Genomic DNA, 26,814 nt, shown 5'->3' with positions numbered 1-26,814 from the left:
CGATACTTTCTCCTTCACGAGGACAAAAATTATATATCTAATTTTGATCACGATGAACTAGATGCATAGGATAAATTTTATGATGAAATTCCAATTTCAAACGGTTCCAGTTCCAAGATCCAATATCATCACATAGAATATACCATGTCAATGCTTTTCCATTAAAAGATAAATGGAAAACCTTCTTCTTAGCTTCATCTCCAGGCAAACCTGCAAGCTATAATCCACAAATTTCATCCACATATATCAAGTGCATATCAGGATGTTCGGTTCCATCTCCTACATAAGGATTAGCTAGCAGTTGTTCTAACATACTCGAAGGAATTTCATATTCAATATTTTCAGTAGGTGCAGTATGTTGAGGGGTGACTAACTGTGGTTCCGCTCGAGGTGAAGATACCCCGAACAAACCCCTCAAAGGATTGTTTCCCATAGTAGCAAGTGACAATAAATTTCAGCACGTAGTAATAATGTTTCCTTATCAATTTCCACTTACCAAGAGTGCTTCACTCCCCGGCAACGGCGCCAGAAAATTGCCTTGATGACCCACAAGTGTATGGGGGTCAATTGTAGCCCTTTTTGATAAGTAAGAGTGTCGAACCCAACGAGGATCAGAAGGAAATGACAAGTGGATTTCAGCAAGGTAATGTCTGCAAGTGCTAAAATTGTAAGTAGCGGAGCAGTTTTGTAGCAAGATAATTTGTAACGAGCAAGTAACAATAGTAGTAACACAAGTGCAGCAAGGTAGCCCAATCCTTTTGAGGCAAAGGACATGCCAAAATGGTTTCTTATGATAAGCAAAGTGCACGGGAATTCATCGAGTCACTTTCATCATGTTGGCTTAATTCGTGTTCGGTACTTTGATAATTTGATATGTGGGTGGACCGTTGCTTAGGTGTTGTTCTTACTTGAACAAACCTCCTACTTATGATTAACCCTCTCGCAAGCATCCGCAACTACGAGAAAAGTATTAAGAATAAATTCTAACCATAGCATTAAACTTTTGGATCCAATCGGTCCCTTACGAAATAGCGCCTAACTGGGGTTTAAGCTTCTGTCACTCTCGCAACCCACCATCTAATAACTACTCCACAATGCATTCCCCTAGGCTCAAATATGGTGAAGTGACATGTAGTCGACATTCACATGACACCACTAAGAGAATGGCAACATACATACCATCAAAATATCAAACACATATCAAGTTCACATGATTACTTGCAACATGATTTCTCCCGTGACCTCAAGAACGAAAGTAACTACTCACAAATGATAAACATGCTCAACATCAGAGGGGTATTGAATAGCATAATGGATCTGAACATTAATCTTCCACCAAATAAACCATATAGTAATCAACTACAAGATGTAATCAACACTACTAGTCACCCACAAGCACCAATCTATAGTTTTGATACAAAGATTGAACACAAGAGATGAACTATGGTTTGAGAGGAGTTGGTGCTGTGAAGATGTTGATGAAGATAGCCCTTCCCAAGATGGGAGAGTTGTTGGTGATGATGATGATGATGACGATGATTTCCCCCTCCGGGAGGGAAGTTCCCCCGGCGGAATCGCTCCGCCGGAGGGCAAAAGTGCTCCTGCCCAAGTTCCACCTCGAGGCGGTGACGCTTCGTCCCAAATGTCCTCCCCTTATTTTTCCTAGGTAAAAATGACTTATATACCAGAAGATGGGCACCGGAGGTGGGTCGAGGAGGGCAGCACCCACCAGGGCGCGTCTGGGCCTCCTGGCGCGCCCAGGTGGGTTGTGCCCACCTGGTGGCCCTCCTCTGGTACTTATTTGCTCCAATATTCCTTAAATAATCCATAAAAAAAATCTTCGGGGAGTTTCAGCTCATTTGGAGTTGTGCAAAATAGGTAGCTTGACGTAGCTTTTTCAGGTCCAGTTTTCCAGCTGCCGGAATTCTCTCCCTTGGTGCATACCTTGCATATTATGAGAGAAAAGGCATTAGAATTACTCCAAAAAGCATTGTTAATAAAACAACATAAATAACAGTAGGAAAACATGATGCAAAATGGACGTATCACGTACATATACAGTTAATAAAAAAACGTTTGCGATTAAATTACCTACTAAACCCCCGTCCTGGTTTATAAGTAGGATTTAACAAATAAAATATGAATGCATGTCGCCAAAGATTATATAGTTGGATTCGTATTTCAACATTGCTTCCAATTATATAATTTTATAACATGCATTAACATTTTGTTGGTTGAATTTTCGGACAAAGTATGGCACAGAATATAAAGGGGACTATAGACCAAGGTGGAGGTAGTAGCACACGCCGCTCTCTACGGAGCGACGCAAGTGTTGGCCGGCTTGTAGGCGACCATTTCCTGCGTGTTCAACTACTCTATGTGTGTGGTTGCTTGCGGTTGAGGCAGCCGTGGCACGCTTTGCTCGCGTCCCGCCGCGCGCGCTCTGCTCTCGCGTCCCTCCGGGTGCTCTGCCCTCGTTCCTTCACGCGCGCTGCAAGTGTTTGGGGCCGGCGCACGATCACGCATGTTCGTGTGCATGCGGTTGCGCCGGGCGCGGCGCGACAATGCAGTTACCTGCAGCAAAAAACCGCCATGCGGACGTGCCGAGAATCCAGGCCTCCCGGCCCCCATTTATTCCCGCGGCCATATATCTTCATCTCTCGCATCACACGACACAATAAGCGGTTCCAATGGCGATCCCCGTGGCTCCAATGGCGCTCCCAGGGGCCAACGACAACAATGGCGGGTAGTTCACCACGCATACAAAGTGGACACCCACGTGAGGGGGAAGGCCCTCTCGATGGTGTACATGAACTATCCGGTGTCAGTGGAGAGCTCTGATACGTCTCCAACATATCTATAATTTTTGATTGTTCCATGCTATTATATTATCTGTTTTGGATGTTTATGGGCTTTATTATACACTTTTATATTTTTTTGGGGACTAACCTATTAACCAAAGGCCCAGCCCATATTGCTGTTTTTTTGCCTATTTCAGTTATTCGCTGAAAAGGAATATCAAACAGAGTCCAAACGGAATGAAACCTTCGGGAGAGTTATTTTTGGAACGGAAGCAATCCAGGAGACTTGGAGTAGACGTCAGGGAAGCAACAAGGAAGCCACGAGGCAGGGAGGCATGCCCTACCCCCTGGGCATGCCCCCACCCTCGTGGCTCCCCTGACCGACTTCCTTCACCTATATATACTCACGTACCCTGAAAACATCGAGGAGCACAATAGATCGGGAGTTCCGCCGCCGCAAGCCTCTGTAGCCACCAAAAACCAATCGGGACCATGTTCTGGCACCCTGCCAGAGGGGGGATCCCTCACCGGTGGCCTTCTTCATCATTCCGGCGCTCTCCATGACGAGGAGGGAGTAGTTCACCCTCGGGGCTGAGGGTATGTACCAGTAGCTATGTGTTTAATCTCTCTCTCTCTCTCTCATGTTCTTGATTCGACACGATCTTGATGTATCGCGAGCTTTGCTATTATAGTTGGATCTTATGATGTTTCTCCCTTCTACTCTCTTGTAATGGATTGAGTTTTTCCTTTGAAGTTATCTTATCGGATTGAGTCTTTAAGGATTTGAGAACACTTGATGTATTTCTTGCATGTGCTTATCTGTGGTGACAATGGGATATTCACGTGATCTACTTGATGTATGTTTTGGTGATCAACTTGCAGGTTCAGTGACCTTGTGAACTTATGCATAGGGGTTGGCACACATTTTCGTCTTGACTCTCTGGTAGAAACTTTGGGGCACTCTTTGAAGTAATTTGTGTTGGTTTGAATAGATGAATCAAAGATTATGTGATGCATATCGTATAATCATACCCACGGATACTTGAGGTGACATTGGAGTATCTAGGTGACATTAGGGTTTTGGTTGATTTGTGTCTTAAGGTGTTATTCTAATACGAACTCTATGATAGATTGAACGGAAAGAATAGCTTCGTGTTATTTTACTACGGACTCTTGAATAGATCGATCAGAAAGAATAACTTTGAGGTGGTTTCGTACCCTACAATAATCTCTTCTTTGTCCTCCGCTATTAGTGACTTTGGAGTGACTCTTTGTTGCATGTTGAGGGATAGTTATATGATCCAATTATGCTATTATTGTTGAGAGAATTGGCACTAGTGAAAGTATGAACCCTAGGCCTTGTTTCCTAGCATTGCAATACCGTTTGTTCTCACTTTTATCATTAGTTACCTTGCTGTTTTTATAACTTCAGATTACAAAAACCTATATCTAGCATCCATATTGCACTTGTATCACCATCTCTTTGCCGAACTAGTGCACCTATACAATTTATCATTGTATTGGGTGTATTGGGGACACAAGAGACTTTTTGTTATTTGGTTGTAGGGTTGTTTGAGAGAGACCATCTTCATCCTACGCCTCCCACGGATTGATAAACCTTAGGTCATCCACTTGAGGGAAATTTGCTACTGTCCTACAAACCTCTACACTTGAAGGCCCAACAACGTCTACAAGAAGAAGGTTGTGTAGTAGTCATCAAGCTTCATCCAAACTATGGAGCAGTTCCTTGCCGATGACAAGTACCAAGTGGTCGGCTTCGACCTCGAGTACACCATCGGTCGTGCCGGGCACGATCATAAGGTTGTCGTCGCCCAGTTGTGCGTGCAACATGACCTCCTCGTCTACCACTACCACCTGGCCACAAGGCCTTGCGAGCGTTTCTCCAGGTTTATCAATAGCTCCGACTACAATTTCGCTACGGTAGACACCACCAACGATCTAAAAGCGCTCAAGATTTCGGGCTTGAAACGCCGGAATCTTGTCAACATCCAGGACCACTACAAGGTCTGGGGCAGCGACAACAACAAACAGAACTCCCTGGTTGACCTCACCTTGGCCATCATCGACCCCTACTACATGAAGATGAAGGATGAGAGCAAGAAGGACAAGAAAGTCTAGCACAATGTTTGGCATGAGAGACTGGATGAACAACACGTAAAGTACGCGGCCAAGGATGCGTACACAAGCTACGAGATGTATAGGCGGATCGTTGACATGAGGAAGTTTCTTCTTCATGCCCCAGGCGAGGGATCAAGCCACAGAGCAGTGGCGGGAGCGTCACAAGAAATAGATGACTAGACGATCGTTTCTCCTTTTTTTGAAACGAAATTTCTCCTACTTTAGAATGCATGCAATTGTTTATTGAGGTGTGTGTGAATGATCTGTATAGTCACTTATGTAATTGGATGTTTATTTCAGTTATATATATATATATATATAGACACACACACACACGTTATTCTTCTGTAGACAGAGCAAATCACACGGCTTATTAGCAACAATCGTCTGTGTTATTATTGGTCTTCACACACATTTTTGATCACGGACTTGTTTACTGCATATCACACACATCTTGTTCAGTTGAACCATTTCCATTGTGTTGCGCAATAAAGGCTGCAAAGAGGGATCTACAGCAGCAAGGACCATCTTCTCTACCGATAGCTCATCTAACAGAACTCCCAAGTTCACTGTGTTGAGGCTGGAGTAGTCATGAGATGGGTGACCGGATGGGAAGTGAACTCGATATTAACTAGTTGGATGGGTAACTGCAAAGATTTATTATAAACCTTTGTTAATATCGAGGTCTTTGTTTTGTAGTTTTTGACTTTTTTGTTTTCTGAACACATGTTGATTGGCTTGAAGAAGGTCTACTCATTACTTTTTGATATTTTTTGTTTTTTGAATACACAAATTAACCTCTATGTACTTGTCCTCAAATTAACCTCCAGGTTGTTTGTCGCGTATCACACATATCTTGTTAAGTTGAATCATTGATGTTCTCTTTCCTAATCCAAACAGTTCATTTGAGTGAACCGTATGCCGTATATCGCACACACCTTCATCTGGTTGCCCGTTTATGTTGTTCCGCCTCATCGCAAACAGTTCATCCGAGTGAACTGTATGCTCTACGTCGCACACGCCTTCATCTGGCAGCATGTTTCTTTTGTTCCTCCTCATCGCAAACAGTTAATTGAACTGAACCATATACCCTGCATTGCACACGCAACAAAAATCTGAACCGTGTTTGATGCATCCGTCTTCACAAATGTTTTGCACCTTTTTGATGATTTTTTTACACCACCGTTTGCGATTATTGCATGGCACACAGTTTCATCAAAAGGTCTCTGATCGTAGTGTCGCGTTACCATCATCCTGCAGTAGTGCATACTCCAAGGCGTGAATGCAATCTTCGACGTTTTTATCTTCAGATGTAACCAACCTATGTGTAACCCTAGGTACCAGTGCGGAGCCAGGATTGGCTGACGCCCCATGCGAGAAACTAAGGGCTAAAAACTAAACACAAAAAACTGTTGTTTCAAGGCATACAAAAATCAATCTATGTTGCATAACTAACAAGAAACCAAACATGATATTCAATGATAACATTTGTTCCATGATGGGCCAACTAATAAAGCAAGGCAAATCAAAATACAATATGTAGCATATATAGATGATACAAAAGATTGATACCAAATCAAAGGATTGGTTGATCTAAGCCTCCATGACTACATCTTCAATAGTAGAAGAAGCTACACCTTCAATGATAAATTTTGAATGCTAATTAGTGCATAATAGAGCATGTAAAACGAGTTAATAACAGATGCAAAATCTGAAAACTTACGTATAGGGCGAGGCAAAATGCCTTTGCGTGTGCGATAACCTTGAAATCGCTCGATGATCTTTGATTCTTTGATACTAACAAATACATCTCGCTCAATGTAACATACCATTCTATGATTCATCCAATCATCACCCATTTTGTTCCTAAATGTCAAATTTTGTTTTGCCATCTAAGTATCTACTCCCTCCGTTCCAAATTACTCGTCGTTCAAATGGATGTATCTAGAACTAAAATACATCTAGATACATCCATACGTGCGACAAGTAATTCGGAACGGAGGGAGTAACAAATAGTGGCATCAAGCAACAAGGGTGTCATCTAGAAATTGACTAAACCATCATCAAACAGAACTACAGAAGCATCTACAAACAGAAATTGGGGTTTGGAAGAACTACCTTTGCTCTTGTTGTTGTCTGCAATGTGTTGCGGTCGCTGAGGAAGGGCCACCTCGCTGGTAGTTCGCGGGGTCGTCACCTCGCCGAACAGGGCAGCAGCCCATGACGGCCGGCAGGGGTAGCGGCTGCATAGGTGCTAACTGCCCCTGCGCCGGTAGACAGTAGAGGTGGAGAAGGCCAAACGGGGACTGGACTGGGGGGGGCGCAGGCGCGCAGCACGACGTCCGGCAGGGGTAGTGGTGGCGGGCGGCGGCGGCGGGAAGGGACGTGGCCACGCGGCGGCGACGCCTAGGATTCCTGAAGTTGGGGGAGGGGCAGCGGACGAATTCCCCTGCTTCGGTTCTGTTCGTGCTAACTCAGTCGGGTAGAAAGGCCCTGGCCTGCGCGGCTGGGCCATTGGCCTGGGCTTTGAAGTGGCTGCGCCCCAGGCCAATTTTTTTGTATATATGGGCATAGAAATTTTCCCACACCCCAGGCAGTGGCCTGGGCTGCCTGGGGCCCAACTCCGCCCATGCTAGGTACAACGGTGTCTATATAAACCAAGGGGTGTAGCCCCTAGAGAAAAACTAACACATTTATACACGATCTCGAGGCGGATCAACCTGTATTCTGTACCCCATCCACAATCAATACAAACAAAGTAGGTCGTAGGGTTTTACATCTTCGAGAGGGCCTGCATCAGGGTAAACATCGTGTCCTTCTTGTGCCTTGTTACCATCGTCCTAAGGCTACCATCTCGGAACCTCCTACCCGAGACCTGTCGGATTCGACTCCGTCATCACGGAAGGGAAGTCGCGAAACCAACAGGAGACCTCTGATAATTGGATGTAGTTGAAGAATCAAAAACCGCAAAAACCTCTTGAACCTTCAAGGAGAAGGTGTTGTCACAGTAATCCCCGATGTAGTTGCACTATTCAACCCTGATGAGATCGGTAGTGATCTCGAATTCTCCATGGTCGACAGCGGCACCTAGGAAGGCACCACAAAGGTTAAAGCATTATAACCATGATAATACAAGTCATGAATTGTGTAAATACATGGGGTACAAATTAAAATAGAATTATGTATAACTGAAATCTCAAAGCTACTTACATGATAAACTCATGAATTTTCTATTTTTTCAAATGGATTTTATTTTCAGAAAATAAGCAAATTGTATGAGCATTGTATTGACTTTTTTTTTGTTTCGGACAATTTCAGTGGATTAATACATCGAACCCACCAACTTACATGTGCATCCATCATGGAATTAAAAAATGCACACCAAACAATATCTGAGAACTGCAATTTGGATTGTTCAGTTTTGAGAATCGTAGGTGGCTTAAGGTGTCAACTTATTTGTCAGTGTAGTCCTGCTATGGTACTAATTAATTACTGATTACACATGGTGAACTCGTGAATGTGCATCCGCTCTTCGCTCTATTAGCTGAAAATCATATTCGTAACACACTAATGAAGTTGCTTCTGCTCAAATTGATTGAAAGGAGTGTACCTATTAATCACCGGGCATCCTCTGCTGCTTCTGCTTAAGCATTTCATCAAACATTTGACAAGCGCAACAACTGACCATCCATGGAGCAGCGTGGCAGCGGCCTTGTAAGAGCAGCAATCAGCGCAGGAGGAAAGCAAGAACCCCGGCCAGCACCTCGTCGCTGCTGCGACTCCTCACCGTGGTTCTTACAGCTGCGACTCATGCGGGTAACAGAGTTCGGCGGCCACAACGGCCGCGATGCCGAGCCAGGATGGCACGCGGCGGCGGAATGGAGGCGCAGGCGCAGGCGCGCCACCGCGGGAGATGCCCAGGCCACCGACGAAGAGGAGGAGAGATCGGATACGGCGTGTCGCTGGTGGCTCCGGCGGTTGGACCACGGGCGGCGGCGGCAGCGGCGGCGGCGGCGGCGGCGGTTACGAGTCGAACTCGGATTGCGTGGTTTCTACGCGGCGGGGCATCGGGGGTCGATCTATATCAGCCGGGCCGCGGGAATAGATCGCACTTTTCCTTCGATTCGACGAGCAAGCCGCCTCCTTGGTAGATCACGCGCGGCGTTCTCCTGGCGACCTAGCAACCCGGCGAGCTTCTCTCGGCGACGGCGAGCAAACAATCCGGCGAGTTTCCTCTTTCTTCTCCGATCAACATTTGAATTTTAGCATCGCAATTGTTCTATTACTTGTTTCGCTTGTGCAATCACTTGGTCTCTCTGTTCTTTGTTGTGTTCGTTGTTTGCAGAGATGGCTAGCCATGTCGCCGCGACTCTGCCACCGCTGCTGCCTACCCCGGCGCGCTGCCACCTCCTGATGCCTCCTCCGGCGGTGTACACGGCTCGTGTGGAGCTGGACAGCAAGAAGCAGCAGCCTGGACGTGCCTCGATGAGCCGAAGCTGGATCAGAGACAAGGCCGACCTTCCTGGACGCGCTTCACGGAGCTCCAGCTGGGCCACTGACAAGACGCTCCGCCGTACCGAGACTGTGAACGGCGGCGTCGAGCGCCTCGGCCGCGGGGAGATGCCGAGGGAGAACTGGAAGAGGCCGGCGAGCCGTGCGCCATCCGTCGACCGGTGCGACAAGAAGCCGAGGCCTCCGGCTGAGATGGTGGCAGCCTCGGAGGCATCACTCCACGCTGGCCCCGCGCCGTCGGTCGACCGGTTCGAGAAGAAGACAAAGCCTGTGACTGAGATGGTGGCATACTCGGTGGTGACATCCTTCGATGGCCCTGCTCCGTCGATCGACCGGTCGGAGAAGAAGGCAGAGCCTACGACTGAGATGGTGACAGACTCGGAGGCGTCACTCTTCGCTGGTCCTGCGGCGTCGGTTGACCGGTCCGAGAAGAAGGCGATGCCGCCGACCGTGGTGGAGGCATTACCCTTCGCTGGCCTTGCTCCGTTGATCGACCTGCCCAAGAAGAAGCCGAAGCCTCTGGCTAAGATGGAGGTGGACTGGGAGCCGGAGGCATCATTGTTCGCTGGCCCGACATTCATGGTGTCGCCAGACCCGAGCGAGCTGCCCATGCCGATCTTCATCATGTCGCCGGACCCGAGCGAGCTGCCCATGCCAACCTTCCTCTATAAGCACAAGGTCGCTAAAGTGTTGGCTAGATTAGTCGCTCCGATGCTCATTGATCAGCAAGGAGATTGAAGTTGTTTTCAGTATGTAGCACGAAGATTAGTATGCTGATCAGCAAGGAGATTGAAGCTGTTTTCAGCATGTAGCTAGGTGGACCATGCTCGCATGCATGCATGTATGCCAATCTAGCTAGGTGGGCATGATTAATACAATTACCGCCAATTATTCTCGAGCTTGGCACTGATCTTATCTGCGATGGAATGAAATGCTATGTTCTGCATTCTGCAAATAAGTGTCCGACAGACACGGCATACTACTCTGCAAAGTGCAAACAGAGACATTCTCGCAAACACCTTCAGGGCGTGAGCAGGACAGCGCGTAGTCGCCTCCTGCAGGGCGCCGCGTGGATGAGCTCAGCGTCTAACTGCTTCATCGCCGTGAGCGGTTGCCGCGTTGGAGTAGCAGGCGTCTGCCGCGGTGGTACGGGTCTTTGCCCACAAAGTGTTCGACGAAACGCATGGCTGCATCTCCGGCGGCGCCGATCGGGCGCGCTAGCATATCTCGCCGCAGGGCGGCGAGCCGCGTTCCCCGACCCCGCTCGACCTCGCCGCCGAGTCGCCGTACAACCGGCGTCTCTCCCCGTCGCTGCGGCCGCCGGCTCACCCGCAGATGCGTCTAACGTCGCCCAGCGCCCCCCCCCCCCCCCCCCCCCCCCCCCCCCGCGGCTAATCCGCAGGTGCGTCTCACGTCGCCCAGCGGCCAGATCCCCCTGACGCCGCCGGCCATCATCAAGCTCTGACCCGTGGCAGAGCACCTCAACCTGGGGTCGACGAGGCAGCGCTGCTGCTGCTGCTGCTAGGAGCCCGGTCCGCCAGCCACCAAGTCTGTTGAATCAATGTCTCTCACACTAACACTGCGAAATGGAATTATGCAAGTGGAAGGTGAATTTTCCACCAGCTCCTCATATATGATTCAGGCCATGTTGGAAGTAGGATATGGATTGTTTGACAATACTGTTTTTTCCAGCTTATCGTAGGTAGAGGAGATACCAAATGTAAGTTTGTCCAGTCTGCTCAGCAAATTTAGGAAGAGGGTAACTTCAACCAGGCATTACTACCCAACCACAGTACCTTGCTTGACCTGCTTGAAATCCCACAACTTATGGACACATATGTGACATGCTTTGCTAGTCTTGCCTGGGATATTTGTTTTGTATTCCAAGCTGATTGATATTGTTGATATGCCATTTTGGTTCTTACATATGCAAAAATTTCAGGTTGCAGTTTTTTTCCAAATCATTTTATTTTATTTTACTCATTTACAGTAAGTTACATGAAGTGTATCTTAGAGCAAGTGCAAACCATTTCATTTTAAAGCTTACAACCTTTATGCCTAAAATAGTTTGGTTGTGGTTGGGAAGGCAGTGTTGCGAAGCAAAGCTTTGGCCTCTACCTCAGGCCAACAAGCTGTCTAGAATGGTCACTGTTCGAAAAACAGTGAGGTTTGTGCATGTGTAGTTTTGAGATGGTGATGCCTATATTTGTTTCTGGCCTTGGGGCTCAACAATTTTATACTGGACTAATCTGACTAAAAAAATGATTCTATTCTATAACTGCAATCATACATCAAAACAACATACTGCAGTGGTTAGTACTTACTATTTAGGTGGATCGTGTTTGTGCAAAACAGATCTTGCACGCTTGGGGTTATAATTTTATGTCCTTATAGTATTAAGTGCATAGATAGCTGACATATTTAGCTGATAATACTAGGAAGTGATTAACATTGACAATGACAAACCAGTTTAACGCCATTGGCTTTCTACTAGAATAAGCACCTTCCTATGTTTCTCGCAAAAAATAAATGCCTTCCTATGTAATTCAAGGATGGTCTGATCTCCCGATGCACCCTTTTATACCTTCCCCTGCTATACTATGCCTTGTGACCATGAGGTCATGGGTTCAAGTCCTGGAAACAGCCTCTTACAGAAATGTAGGGAAAGGCTGCGTACTATAGACCCAAAGTGGTCGGACCCTTCCCTGGACCCTGCGCAAGCGGGAGCTACATGCACCAGGTTGCCCTTTTTTTTTGCTTTCTTATGCACCATGCTGTTAGCTCATGGGAGAATCAGTAAAAATATTTCTGACATGAAACAGTACATGATTGTTCTGAAATTAGTGGTTCCACGGTGTCTGTATCTAACTTATTTATTTTAGCACTGCAAGAGGATGCTTTTGGGCGAGACACCCTACTTATGTAGGAAGAAATGAAGTCAGCCTGCACCAGGGGTGTACTTGACAACAGCAGGGACACAAAGTTGGTCTGATTGGCAAGGCTTCTGGTTTGCTCTTTACACATGGCAATTTAAACATCTGACTCTAATATAAGTGCTAGAGTACTTCTGAAAATCAAGATTTATTTCTGGTTATCACTAAAGAAAAGTATTCTTACTAAATCAGCTTTAGCTAGGAGAGAATGGAAAGAAATGTCCTTTACCTAATCAGCTTTAGGCAGGAGAGGCTACAAAGGAGACGAAAAATGGCATTTTGTGATAAGTTATCATTGGAGTGCCTCTTGTGTGCTTTCCCTGTAGATTTTCTTTTCTGGACTGCAGAGTCAAATGTCCTTATATTATATACTCAATGTTTACAAATATTAACCATTTGTGAATGGTGATAATGGTTACATGGTTTCAGCCAAAATATCTAGCTAAGACTTTCTGATCATATAGGACTCCTACTCCAAAGAAAACACCGAAGGCGGTCATAAAGATGATGGCCTCACTACCAATCTGTTTTATGGGGTCAATGGAAACTGGACTTGCTTCTGCCGAACCACAATGGTTTGCAACCATAGGGCCACACAGTTTTGGGTTTCCACTAAAGCTAGAATCCGGAAACGTGCTGAACTGGCCCATGTTTGGAATAGGGCCTTCTAGGTCATTATTAGAAATGTTGAATCTGGAAAGGAAGTGCAGATTGTTCAATGCAGCTGGAATCTTACCAGTGAGATGATTACCAGACAAGTCGAGCATCTGCAGGTTCGTGACATTGCAGATCTGTTCTGGTATCTCTCCAGATAATCTGTTGGAGCTCAAGTTAAGTGAAAATAGTCCTTGTAACTGACCGATCTCCTCCGGAATCATACCAGAGAAATTATTCATGGCTAGATTAAGCTCTTTAGGAAAAGCACTGGGCGTGAGGTATTGCAGAAACTGGTTCTTGTTCCAAACAGGCAGCTCAAAGAAGACCTTTGGTGCAGTATTATCTGATTCTAGCATTGGCATCTCCATTAAAGCACTTGGAATTTCCCCTGTAAGGCTGTTGTTTGATATATCTAGAGAGAAGAGAAAATTTAGGCTGCTGATCCATTCAGGTATCGGTCCAGTTAGTTGATTGCCTTGCAAAAATAGCATCTCCAAATTCGGTAGCTTTGATAACCAATCAGGTATTTTTCCAGACAATGAACAATGATTTATATAAAGAACCTGGAGATTCTGGAAACCATCAATGCTGACATCCTCTGGCATGGTCTCATGGAGGAAGTTGCATCCAATATAAAGGGTGGTGAGGCTCCTGGAACTGCTAAGCATCTGAAGTGTTCTTGTGATATTTGTAAGAGAGTTATTAGCAAGTGATAGGAATAAGAGGGACTTCAGATTGCCTATTTTTTCTGACAATTGACCATGGAAAGGATTGTAAGATAGCCGTAGTGCAGTCAGCTTGCTGCAGGAGTATATGCTTTCTGGAACTGTGCCGGTGAAGTTATTGGAAAGGATATCTAGTTTTTTTAGATTGGACAGGCTTACGAAGTTGACCTTGGTAAGTTCTCCGCTAAATTGGTTTGCCTTGAGGTTAATTGTTACAAGATTTGTGCAGTTGCTTAGAGCTGCTGGCAGCTCCCCTGACATGCTGTTGTGTTCCAAATGCAGCTCCTCCAATCTCTTCAGACCACCTATAGACTCTGGAATATTACCGCTGAGCTCATTCCCGCCAAGATCAACGGTGACCAGATTTGTGAGTTTGCTGATGCCATCGAGAGCTCCTTGTAACCAATTGTTAGGTAAAGAGAGGTGCTCTAACGAGGTGACCTTGAAGAGTTCATCTGGAAGTGTACCACTGAGTTTGTTGTAGCCAGCACCTAGCAATTTCAGCACCGAGCAATTACTGAGTCCTGGAGGGATGTTCCCACTGAGTTGGTTGAAGCTGAGCTCAAGCACAGCAAAAGATGGCGCGCCAACACATGGTGTAGTTGGTATCTGACCAGTAAATCTGTTGGAACTGGCATTAAGAACGACCAGGCTCTTCATCACCTCCCATGTTGTCGATGGTAATATGCCTGTAAGCAAGTTGCTTGAGATGTTGAGTACCTGCAGAGGCCGTGCAGGGGTTGAAGATGGCAGCTCGCTCAGGCCTCCTGTGAGGCGGTTGAAGCTGATGTCAAGAACAAGGATGCTGCTGGATGACATTAGTTCCAGTGGCAAGCCACCAGACAGCAAATTCTGGGAAAGGTTGAGGCGCAAAAGTCCGGTGAGGTTGCCAAGGAACGGCGAGATGGGCCCCTCGAGGCCTCGAGAGGCCAACGAAACATCAGTGACCTTCCTATCTTCGTTGCAGGTGATCCCTTCCCATGTGCAGCAGTCGGTGTCGTGCCGCCACGACTTCGTGAGGCCGCCATCCTGTGAGAGCCCGGCGAGGAGCTGGAGAAGGGAGCTCTTCTCCTGCTCGGTGCAGGAGCTGGTCGGAGGGACCAAAGAGACCAGCAGCACTAGAGCCAAGCCAAGTGAAGGCATGTGAAATTTCTTGGTGTACCTGCTGTATGAAAAACAGTGGCTGCATGGTGTTGTGGTGGAACTGCCCATTCTGAATATTTTTGTTTGACAGTTTCCTGAAACTGTCCATTCTGAAAGCATGCTAAACTACCATTTCCTAAATTAAAAAAACAAGAGCTGTCCATTCGGATTCTGTCAGTTTTGTTGAATATTTTCTGTTTGAAAATTTTTGGTGATGTCATCTTGATGCCACCTAATTTTTTTTCTGAGTTGCTAATAATATTATTTTTTGTTGAATATTAATTTCTGATGCCGTGTTAAGTCGAGTGTTGACTACGGGTGTCTCACTGGCAGTTGAGTGGCTATAATATTTCGTGTCAAGTAGAGTGTCATTGTATTTCAATTGGAGTGCATATATGTCAACGCTCATTGTACAGGTGGCTAATAACATTTCGTATTAAATCGAGCGTCGATGCTATTATGGTTTGCTGCTACTCAGATGCAATCTTCTCTTACAAATTATTCTGATTATTATGACGTACAGAAGCATGACAACAGACTTTGAAGATTGCAACTGCATGCGTACCACTTTACGACTTTGCGGAGGTCTCGAATTCTTATTGCTTTGTACAAAAAACCCACCTCAAATTCTTATTGCTTTGTACAAAATGTCCACCTCACAGAGTCACAGTTCCCCACTTGGAAGGAGAAGATCGTAAGTTGATGGACATGTGTCTGTGAACGCTTAGAGCATCTACAACCAAACCTCTCAAACCGTCAACTGACGGGCATGTGTCTGTGAACACATCATATTGTCTTTGACACGGTTGCAAAGTATAGTGGTTCCAACAAATAAGAGTAAGCCTTTAGCAATTAAGCAGCAAAGACTGAGGTTTAAATATTGTGGGTTAGACAAAGAGGCAGGGTTCCCGCTCCCTATAAAAAAAAGAGGTAGGGTCCCCGCAAAACAAAGGCAAAGCATTTTCCGGAAACATGGTCTCCCTCATACATCACCTAAAGAAAAGCAAATCTTGTGGGTTAGACAAAGAGGTGTACCTGTTCTTGGTTTATGGACCCAAAAAGGTTAATGCATGGTTAAATACATGTGTGACCTTTAACCTGTGGGCCAACCCATTTAGACAAATATAATAGTTAATCTATGTGTCAGACATCTAGTTCCAAATCTCCGGTGACATGGCATGTTGTTTTCTTTGAAGATTATGATATCATCAGACATAACCGAAAATGACCAAATGGGTGAAGATGAACTTCAGATGGGGGAAGCAGATTTCGACTAGAGAGATGAACCCTTTGCACGTGGAATAAGAGTGGTTAAAGGCGATTTTAGTATAAAAAAGTAAAGTTAAAAATATTTAGCTTATTCTCTCAACTTCAATTGACCGCTGCTGAATTTATTGTATTTAATATTACTTACCGACCGGAACACCTATCAGTATAACTTCTAAAAGGTTATTGGAAAAAAGTGTAATTTTGGTGGACATGTGTTCTTTTTCTAGGTAGTACGTAAGTTAAAAGGGAAACACATTACCTACAGTGTTGTATTTCAGAATCAAGTTTTCTGATAATCATAGTGTTTACGTGCTCCAGTACTGTTTATTGTTAACATTTGGATTTGGATTGAGCTCAGTTGAGTAGCTCACTTGAGAATGTCATGCTTTGCCAATATCTATTGCGAGAGTTGCCATTTTTTGTTAGTAGAGTCGTCAATCTGTCAGCTAAACAACTGGCTGGAAACACAAGACATCAACTAAAATTCTAAATTATTATTTTTACTTCTACATGCACATATGTGGTCTCTAGGTTAAGATATGTACAATTGAATTAGTCTAGGTCAACTTGCAGAAGTTCATACAACAGTGCACCTTGCTTAGTTTGACGAGCAAAAGTTCATACCAACTTCTCTCTAGCTCGGCTCGGCTAACTACAAGGCTATATACACTTGGGGTGTATATCATTCTACACTTAATATTTATAGGGGTGTATATCATTGCGTGTAAATGCCCACTTGTGTCATATCTTGGAACCCACTTCATTAGTTTAAAATTAAAATAAAATAATTAATATGTGTATACTCAAAACACTAGCACTATCCGCAAAGCTTGTAAGCATTTTTTTTTCTGGGTAGGAAAAAAACTTCTCAGAAACTGATCATTTTTTTAGAAACCAGAATTGATCATTTGTGGACAACAAAAGGAATATGTACAACGGAAATCCAACTCGGTGCCCAGGCTCATCTGCTCCCGCTAAAAAAAATCAAAATAAATACTAGAAAAATTCAAAAAAATCCAAATTTTTTGGTGGTAGATAATTTGATGCGTGAGGTCCGCTCTAAATTTCAACACATTTGGACATTTTGGCAGCTCTCGGCAAAAAAGACAAATCGGGTCAGAACAGTGCGTGAATAGTAAACATTTTTACATACCCCCATTTTGTCTTTTTTGCCGAGAGCTGCTCAGATGTTTAAATGAGTTAAAATTTGGTGCGAACCTCACGCATCAAATTATCTACCAGCCAAAAAAAATTAGAATTTTTTGAATTGTTTTAGCATTTGTTTTGAATTTTTTTCTGAGAGGGGGTGCAGATGAGCCTGGGAGCAGAAACTCCGCGTCCTTTAATAAGCTTAGCTAAGATAACTAGATTAGTTGCCATACACATGTTGTTAGTCACACTCCTACAACATCGTACTTTATGCTGGCTTGGCAATACCCTAGAGGATATTGCTAGCATTGTAGCTGCGGATTGTAACCATCCTATTTGAGCAATGAAAGTTCCTTTACCACAAAAAAAAGGAGCATGTACAATTTTATCATTTTTTAGGAAGTGTAACATCCCTAAGCCCACCCAATTCGAAGCCCAAGATGAAGCCAGCCCAAACTGTTATCTGTAAGCCAACCCAAATACTGCCCCCCATACGGCCCAACGTCGAGTCCTTCGCCCAACTCAGTGCGCCGGCGTCCCGAGGACCGCCGCACCGGTGCTCCCACAGTCCCACTTCTGGTGGCCGCAGAAATCGAACTAAGCCTGCCCTCCCTTTTCCCGGAGCTCCCCGGCGGGCCGGCTGCTCCGAGTTCGGTAAGCGCGCTGGAGGACGGACACAGGAGGGTAGGGACTAGGGAAACAAGTCCAGTGTCGCGCGCTCACGAGGTATGTATCTGGAAAAATGGTTCCGAGAAAGAAAATATTGGGGCGCCTGATTGATGTTCAATTGTTGTTGTAGCAGCCAGTCTCGTTTTAAGTTCGAATCCGCGCACGCGGCGACCCTTTACGGCGGCGTGCGGCGGCTCATCTCCCGCCCCCGTTGGTCGGAGGAGGCCAGGCAGGCAGGGGACCGGAGATTCGACGAAGGCCGAACGCGCCGTGAGCCCTTTGCCGAGGTATATTGTAGAAACCACGGAGCAGCTGCTTAATTCCTGCCACATTGTAGTGCTAGCTTTGTTACATTTCTGAATTTTCTCTCGGCGCCCGTGTTGTTTTCTGTGGATAATTGCGATCCTGGGTTGGAGCTACTCCCTCTGTCTCATAAGTGTAGTGTCAAAAATGCTCTTATATTATGGGACGGAGGGAGTAGGTGGCAATCGCATCGAGCTTTAGGTTCCTCCCCTGCAGATTGCTAGACTGCAAATAGTTACAGATTTGAGTGTGCTAGACTGCAGATTGCTTATGTGTGCTTTGGCGATTTTGCTTACTCTGTGTCCTCCTCTGGTCAACTACCAAGAGAAACAACTATCAAAGTAAATGCTAACCAAATAGTTACACATTATACAAAAAATAATATGTGTACACACTGTCTTTTTCTTTTGCGAATGCTTACACACTGTGATCACTCAGTAATCATTTTTCCTGTTACATGGAGTACAAAGTGAACGTCACTAACTCAAGATAGCAGGTTTATCACAGATGTTGATCTTGCTGGGTCTAGAGCCACTGACATGGTCTTGCCGAACTGAGAACCACTTAACATCATGGTTTCGACGCTGATATAATTTACAAGGTTCTAGCCAAAATATCTGGCTAAGACCATCTGATCATATAGGACTCCTACTCCAAAGAAAGCACCAAAGGCAATCGCAAACATGGCCTTAGTGCTGATCTGTTCTCTGGAGTTGGTGAACTCTGGATCTGCTACCGCTGAACCGCAAGGGTTTACAATCACAAGACCACACAATTTTGGGTTTCCATCAAAGCTAGAATCTGGAAACGTGCTAAGCTGCCCTCCGGTTGGAATAGGGCCTTCTAGGTCATTGTTAGCAATGTCGAACTCAGAAAGGAAGTTCAGATTGTTCAGTGCAGCTGGAATTACACCAGTAAGATGATTAACAGACAAGTCGAGCACCTGCAGGTTCCTGAGGTTGCAGATCGCTTGAGGGATCTCTCCTGATAATTTGTTGGAGCTTAAATTGAGTGCGACGAGTGCTCTTAACTGACCGATCTCCTCCGGGATCGCACCAGTGAAATTATTGATGGCTAGATTAAGCACTTTTGGAAAAGCACCAGGTTTGAGGTATTGGATAAATGGACTGAAAAGATACACAGGCAGTTCAAAGAAGACCTTTGGTGCAGTCTTGTCTGATTTTAGGATTGGCATCTCCATCAAGGCAGTTGAAATTTCACCTGTAAAGCTGTTGTTTGATATGTCTAGATACAAGAGCAAGTTCAGACTGCTGATCCATTCAGGTATTGGTCCAGTTAGTTGATTGCTTTGCAAAAATAGCACCCTCAAATTTGTCAGCTTGGATAACCAATCAGGTATTGTTCCAGACAATGAACAATCACTCATAGAAAGAACCTGAAGATTCTCAAAACCATCAATGCCGTCATCCTCTGGCATGGTCTCATGCAGGAAGTTGGACCCAATAAGAAGGGTGGTCAGGCTCCTGGAACTCCCAAGGATCTGAAGTGTTCTTGTGATATTCGTAAGGGAGAGGTTAGTAAGTGATAGAAACGAGAGAGACTTCAGATTGCCTAATTTTTCTGACAGTTGGCCATGGAAATGGTTTCTGGAGAGCCGTAGTGCAGTCAGCTTGCTGCACGAGTATAAGCTTTCTGGAATGTTGCCGATGAAGTTATTGTGCAGGAGATCTAACTTTTTTAGATCGGAAAGTTTGAGAAGTTGACCTTGGTAAGTTCTCCGTGAAATTGGTTGCCTTTTAAGATAATTGTTATGAGATGTGTGCAGTTGCTCAGAGCTGATGGAAGCTCCCCTGACATGTAGTTTTGTTCCAAATGCAGCTCCTCCAAACTCTTCAGCTTGCCTATGGAATCTGGAATATTGCCGCTTATCTCGTTGCCCCCAAGATCAAGGGGTGACCAGATTTGTGAGCTTGGTGATGCCATTGAGTGCTCCTTCTAACCGATTATTAGGTAAAGAGAGGTGCTCTAACGAGGTAACTTTGAAGACCTCATCTGGAAGAGTCCCACTGAGGTTGTTATAGCCAGCGCTGAGCAATTTCAGCATGGAGCAATTACCAAGTCCAGGAGGAATATTTCCACTGAATTCGTTAATACTGAGTTCAAGCACAGAAAAGGATGGTGCGCTGAGACAGAGTGTAGTTGGTAGCTGCCCAGTAAAACTATTGGTGCTGGCATTGAGTACAACCAGGCTCTTCATCACCCCCCATGTTGTGGATGGAAACCTCCCTGTAAACAAGTTGCTTGAGATGTTCAGTACCTGCAGAGGCCGTGCAGGGGTTGAAGATGGCAGCTCGCTCGGGGCTCCTGTCAGGCGGTTGAAACTGACGTCAAGGACAATGCTGCTGCTGGATGACACCAATTCCAGCGGCAAGCCACCTGACAGTGAGTTGCACGACAGGTTGAGGTGCAACAAGCCTGTGAGATTTCCAAGGAACGGCGAGATAGACCCCTCGAAGCCTTGGGAAGCCAGCGAAACATCAGTGACCGTCCTATTCAGGCTGCAGGTGATCCCTTCCCAAGTGCAGCAATTGGTATCGCTCCCCCACGATTCCGCGAGGCCACCGTCCTGCGAGAACCCTTCAAGGAGCTGGAGAAGGGAGCTCTTCTCCTGCTCCGTGCAGGAGCTGGTCAGAGGGGCCAAGGATATCAGCAGCACGAGAGCCAATCCAAGACAAGGCAAGGGAAATCTGCCCTTGTTTGGGCAATCGTGTGACCGCATGGCTTTCTGAAGAAGCTAGCAAAGCAACCAATGGGCTGGTGAAGATCACGAGAGGAATGGAACAGCCAGCTCATGTCTCCGTTTTGTTTGATCCTCTTTCAGGTCGCACTCAAAAAAAGGAAAAGAAATGGGTCAAGGATTGACTGCTATTGCCAAGGAGACTAGTAGCACAATAGTCAGCCCAAAGAAAGGTATGTGAAATCACTACCTACGTGAGCGACTAGAAATTAGCCTGTAAACCACAAGCGCTCAAAAAAAGGAAAAGAAATGGGTCAAGGATTGACTGCTATTGCCAAGGAGACTAGTAGCACAATAGTCAGCCCAAAGAAAGGTATGTGAAATCACTACCTACGTGAGCGACTAGAAATTAGCCTGTAAACCACAAGCATAAGCTTTGGTCTGCCAGGCTGAAGTACTAGTTTCTCTTGAAGAAAGAGCAAGAGAGGAAAGGAACAACCTGCTCTGGTCCCTGTCTCATTTCATCCCTTCTGGTCATCGTGATGACAAGAAAATCTGGATTAGCTGCTATTGCATATCCACTAATTTATTCACGAGTCTGACTTCCAAGCATAAACTGGTTTGTTAATCTTAGTCTGACCTCTTATCCTATCAGCTTTGCAATTAAACTCCATCATTGATGTCAGGGTTGACACACGTACATGATTTAGAGAAGATGTGGATCACAACTCTCCCATAGGAGGCCATTCAGGCATTGTGGCTACTTACCAAAGGGTAAAAAAGCTATTTTATTGGCGCCAGGCCAGGAGATTGAAACTTTTCTACATGAAGTGTGCTGTTTGCCAAAGAGTCAAGGGAGAGCATTGCCACTACCCTGGTCTCCTAGATCCACTGCCATTACCTAAGTGCTGTTGATTGATGGAATGGTGTGTTGTAGCTATCGTCATATGGCCTTGCTTAGGTTGTTAATGCTGCTCAAACCTAGTTGTTCTTCTTGGCATCTGGCACCCTTGGCTCGTATTGGCAGGATGCATGCCATGCAAGCTAGCTTGGTTGCATGATTTCCCCAGAATCTTGCCCTAGCTTTCCTAATTCTGTGTAGTCAGTGCTGTGTCATTATTGCCTAGTATTATCTGCAATACATAAACTCCGCCTATGTCTTCTAGGCATAGCCGGTCCCAAGCCCGGGTAAAGGAGGAGGGTTGTGATAGGCTTGGCGAGCCAACGTAAAAACTAGCCAGTCCCATAGGTATGAAACCCATTTGAGCGAGAATAGTACTAGGATGGGTGACCTCCTAGGAAGTCCTCGTGAAAGGGTTTCATATCTAAGGGTTGTGATAGGCTTGGCGAGCCAACGTAAAAACTAGCCAGTCTTTTGGGTATGAAACCCATTTGGGCGAGAGTAGTACTAGGATGGGTGACCTCCTGGGAAGTCCTCGTGAAAGGGTTTCATATCTAGCCTACCCCAACTTGTTTGGGATAAAAGGCTTCGTAAGTAAGTATTATCTGCAATACATACATAAAAATGATAATGTTGAAGCTATGCACACCTACCCACAACAGCGACATCATGTATATAACAGGGGTTAGTTGGGTTTGACTTAAAGCAAGGCTGAACATTTTTACAACTTATCTGATGATAGCTACATTCTTTTCTTACACAAAATAATAACACCCACCCAGTGTAACTGAATCAGCAGGAGGTTGAAATTCTGTGGCATCTAATATTTATTGTGTACAATAAACAAGTGATATGTTGTTCTTTTCTTTTTCAATGATTAAGTGAGAAGCAGCCGCATTTCATTCTAGTCCATAATAATTGTTTCATCCTTTGTCGACTTAACAAGAATCAGTGTCCATTTTATTAGTTGTAATCAGTAGTTAAGGTATCCATCATGTGCACTATATTTTTTTTCTTGATATTCTGCTCCTATACAGCAATGTGAAAACGACTCCTGCAATACATGTCACGCAACTGGTAGCCAAAAGGTGTTTTCGCAAAAGGTTGTTTTCTTTTTGCACCATAGTAAAACTATAGCAATCTTTTCAAAACGTTCAAAATGGACATTTCTCTATAACACATATCGTGACAGAATTTTGTATGAAATTGTATTCTGCATTTACAATCCTTTGAATTAAAATAATGTACGTAGAAAAATTCCTGTATGTTCGATCGATGTTCTTCTTTTACAGATTTATTGCTGTGGATAAACAAACTGAGATTGTCCCAATCTGTTGAACCAATCATTCCCTTCGCTTCATCTGTGCTCTTGTCTGACCTTCGCCTTGGATTAATTGGTTGAAAGTTGTTTGTGTGAGCAAGGACTGCTTTCCATTTCTTTTAGGTTGATGCTGTTTTATGCTCTTGAGTATGTGTAGCTGCAGTTCATTTGATTTCCTGTTGTTGGAGTGTCCATCATCGATCATGATAGAGGTTACATCACTTTGCGCTGGTGAACCAAAGTTCGAGTTTGTCCTCCTCCAGATAGATTAATGGACCTGGTGGGCGGCTGATACTGATGCCCTGTGCCCTTTGCGCCGTTACATTATAGGGGCTCTCTTTTTTCCTACTTGTTCATCTGCCGTTGATCAGAGTAGAGTGGTTCAGTCTGTAAGACAAAGAACATGAGAATATTACTTTACATGTGGGTTATAATATATCTGTTATGATCTGGAGAGAACTCGAAGTGGCTGGCACTCACTGTTCCTTCTGAGTAGGACGCACTTGACCAGAACTCAATCGGATTGGAAGCGCTGGCGGACGGAGGCTAGGGAAGCAGGTACGAGGACACGCGCTCCCAAGGTACGTGGCGCAAATTAACTTTCTGTGAAAAGAATCGTCCGAATTGAGAATGGGGCGCGTGCCGCGTAGCTACAGATGTCGTTGGATCACTTGCAGTATGACAATCGGATTGTAAACTGTCGTGCGTGAAGTAGTTTTGGCTACAGATTAGCGTCGTTGGCACACAAAACCTTGGGATGCACACTCCTCACAAAATGTGCTCAGCTACAAAGTTGGACGTTCTCTGCTTCGCACGTTTTCACAGATTATGGTGCACTAGTACTTGTCTTATACCTAAAAAAGTAGCATGACGCCAGTGTTATGTATTGCTCAATGCTCAGCAAGCAAAGGAAATAATGAATTAAAGTTACAATGATTTTTATGCTCTGAAAAGAGTTACAGCAGAGTCAAGAATGTCAACTTCTCATTGTATTAATAATATTTCTTCAGTTTAAACCGTCCCACAATATTACATACTTTTACATCTCCAAGAAATAATAACCCTTGATCCTAGAATATCTCGTAGACCTAATTATGAGTTCATGACTCATACATAGAGCATAAGCTTATTCATCACTGGACATGCTGCTAAGCCTAGATAGCAGCCTAATCTGATCAAAGTTGACATAAACAGATGCGTAAATTGGAGTAGTACTAGCCAAAATACCTCGATACGACTTCTGATCATACAACACCCCTACACCAAAGAACGCACTAAAGGCGGTCACGAAAGCCACCTTGTAATCAGTTTGTTTTGTTGACAGAATAATGGCTGGAGGTGCTTCTGCTGAACCACATTTCTGAATGAGCATAGACCCGCATAGCTTTGTATTCCCATAAAAGCTAGAGCTCTCAAATGTGTTGAACTGTCCTCCAGATGGAAGGGCCTTCTAAGTCATTGCCAGAAACATTAAACGCTGCAAGGAAGTGCAAGCTGTTCAATGCAGCTGGGATTGCACCTGTGAGATTGTTGTTGGACAAGTCTAGGACTTGCAGGTTTGTGAGATTGTGTACTGATTCTGGGATCTGTCCTGATAGCTCGTTGAAGCTGAAATCAAGTGCAACAAGAACTTTCAACAACTGACCAATCTGTGGGGGAATCACACCTGTGAAGTTGTTGTTGCTTAGATTCAACACTAGTGGGAAAGATGTATCTGCAAGGTATTGAAGTGATGGATCAATATAAAGAGGCAGCTCAAAGACCCTTGGGCCCAAATGACTTGAGTTCTCAGTTGATTTTAGCATTGGCATCTCCATCAAGGTTAATGTGATTTCTCCTATAAGGTGTTGTTCGACACATCCATAAAGGAGAGATGGTTTAGGGAGTTGATCCAGCCTGGTATTGGTCCGCTGAGTTGATTGCTTCTTAAAATTAACATCTCCAAATTTGTGACCCTTGATATCCATAGAGGTATTTTTCCAGATAATTGGCAACCATCCATGTCCAAAACCTGAAGATTCTCAAAGCCATCAATTCTGTCATCCTGTAGCATGAGCTCTCCTCTGAAGTTGCTCCCAATAAGCAGGGTGCTGAGTTTCTTGCTGCTCTTAAGGATCTGAAATGCATTTCTGATGTTTGTGAAATTGTTTTTGCCAAGTGACAAGAAGGAGAGATACTTCAGGTTGCTTATTCTCGGTGAGAGCTCTCCATGGAAATTGTTTGCTGCTAGCCGCAGCGCGGTCAAATTGCTGCATGAGTAGATGCTTTCTGGAACTACACCAGTGAAGTTGTTTAACCAAAGATCTGAAGTTTTTAGACTGGATAGGTTGGAGAAATTGACCTTGGTAAGTTCTCCGCTGAAGTAGTTGCTCCTAAGGTCAATTCTTATGAGATTTTTGCAGTTGCTCAGTGTCGGTGGCAGCTCCCCTGACAGGTTGTTGTGGCCCAGTTGGAACTTCTCCAATCTCTTGAGCTGACCTATGGAATCTGAAATCCTGCCATTAAAGTAGTTCCCTCCAAGATCAAGGGTTCAGAGATTTCTGAGGCTGAATATGTGTGCACTATCAAGAACACCCTGTAAATAATTGTTAGGAAAAGAGAGGCATTCCAATGAGGTCGCATTGGAGAGTTCATCTGGGAGTGTTCCACTGAGATTGTTGTAGCCACCTCTGAGCACTGTCAGTATGGAGTAATCACCAAGCCCTGGGGGAATGCTGCCACTGAGTTTGTTGAAACTGAGCTCAAGCACAACTAAGGATGGCGAACCATTGCAGAAATAAGTTGGTATCGCGGCGTTGAGTGCTATCAGATTATCCATTGTCTTCCATATGGTGGATGGAAATGGCCCGGTAAGTAAGTTACTCGAGATATTCAGTGCCTGCAGAGGCCGGGCAGGGGTTGAAGATGGCAGTTCGTGCAGGCCTCCTGTCAAGCGGTTGAAACTGACGTCAAGGACAATGATGCTGCTGGATGACACCAATTCCAGTGGAGCCACCAGACAGCGAGTTGCACGATAGGCTGGTGGGGTTGCCAAGGAACGGCGAGATGGACCCCTCAAGACCTTGAGAAGCCAGCGGAACATCAGTGACCAATCTATCGAGGCTGCAGGTAATCCCCTCCCAGCTGCAGCAGTCTGTGTCGCTCTGCCATGACACCTTGAGGCCGCCATCTTTCCAGAGCCCAGAAAGGAACTTGATAAGGGAGCTCTTCTCCTGCTCCGTGCAGGAGCTGGTGGGAGAAGCCAAGGAGACTAGTAGCACAACAGTCAAACCAAAGAACGGTATCTTGTGTGAGTGACTGAATAGCTGCATGGTTCTTAAGAAATTAGCTTGGAAACCAAAGACTTAAGCTTTGATCTGCCAGGATGAAGTACTAGTTTCTGATGAAGGAGCATACCCTGCTCTGGTCTCCATTTCGTTTGATCCGTTTTGGTCATCGTGGTGAAAAAAGAATTCGGGTGAAGGATTAGCTACTATTGCATGTCCACTATAATTTGTTCATGAGTCTGACTCCGAAGCATGAATTGGTGTGTTCATGCTTAATCTGACCTTTTCTTCTACCATTCTACAATTCATATTCCGTCATTGATGTGAG

At 45.1% G+C, this 26,814-nt stretch overlaps 2 protein-coding genes and 2 pseudogenes across 2 annotated transcripts; 1 reads left to right on the top strand and 3 right to left on the bottom strand.

The window, feature by feature from the left end:
* Positions 1–8,730: 8,730 nt before the first annotated feature.
* Positions 8,731–10,268, top strand: LOC123136373 (uncharacterized). Its single transcript, XM_044555738.1, has one exon. The coding sequence runs from the start codon at positions 9,288–9,290 to the stop codon at positions 10,188–10,190; it is 903 nt and encodes a 300-aa protein (XP_044411673.1). The 5' UTR covers positions 8,731–9,287; the 3' UTR covers positions 10,191–10,268.
* A 2,531-nt stretch (positions 10,269–12,799) lies between these two features.
* On the bottom strand, positions 12,800–15,146 carry LOC123136372 (receptor-like protein 2). The gene has a single exon (XM_044555737.1). The coding sequence runs from the start codon at positions 15,028–15,030 to the stop codon at positions 12,811–12,813; it is 2,220 nt and encodes a 739-aa protein (XP_044411672.1). The 5' UTR covers positions 15,031–15,146; the 3' UTR covers positions 12,800–12,810.
* A 3,758-nt stretch (positions 15,147–18,904) lies between these two features.
* On the bottom strand, positions 18,905–21,040 carry LOC123139034 (receptor-like protein 2; annotated as a pseudogene).
* Positions 21,041–24,346: 3,306 nt separating this feature from the next.
* LOC123139033 (receptor-like protein 2) lies at positions 24,347–26,531 on the bottom strand (annotated as a pseudogene).
* Positions 26,532–26,814: the final 283 nt, after the last annotated feature.

This window comes from Triticum aestivum, chromosome 6B (genome assembly GCF_018294505.1).
Source record: "Triticum aestivum cultivar Chinese Spring chromosome 6B, IWGSC CS RefSeq v2.1, whole genome shotgun sequence".
In the NCBI taxonomy this organism is placed as follows: domain Eukaryota; kingdom Viridiplantae; phylum Streptophyta; class Magnoliopsida; order Poales; family Poaceae; genus Triticum; species Triticum aestivum.
This window is presented reverse-complemented; position numbering and strand designations above follow the sequence as displayed.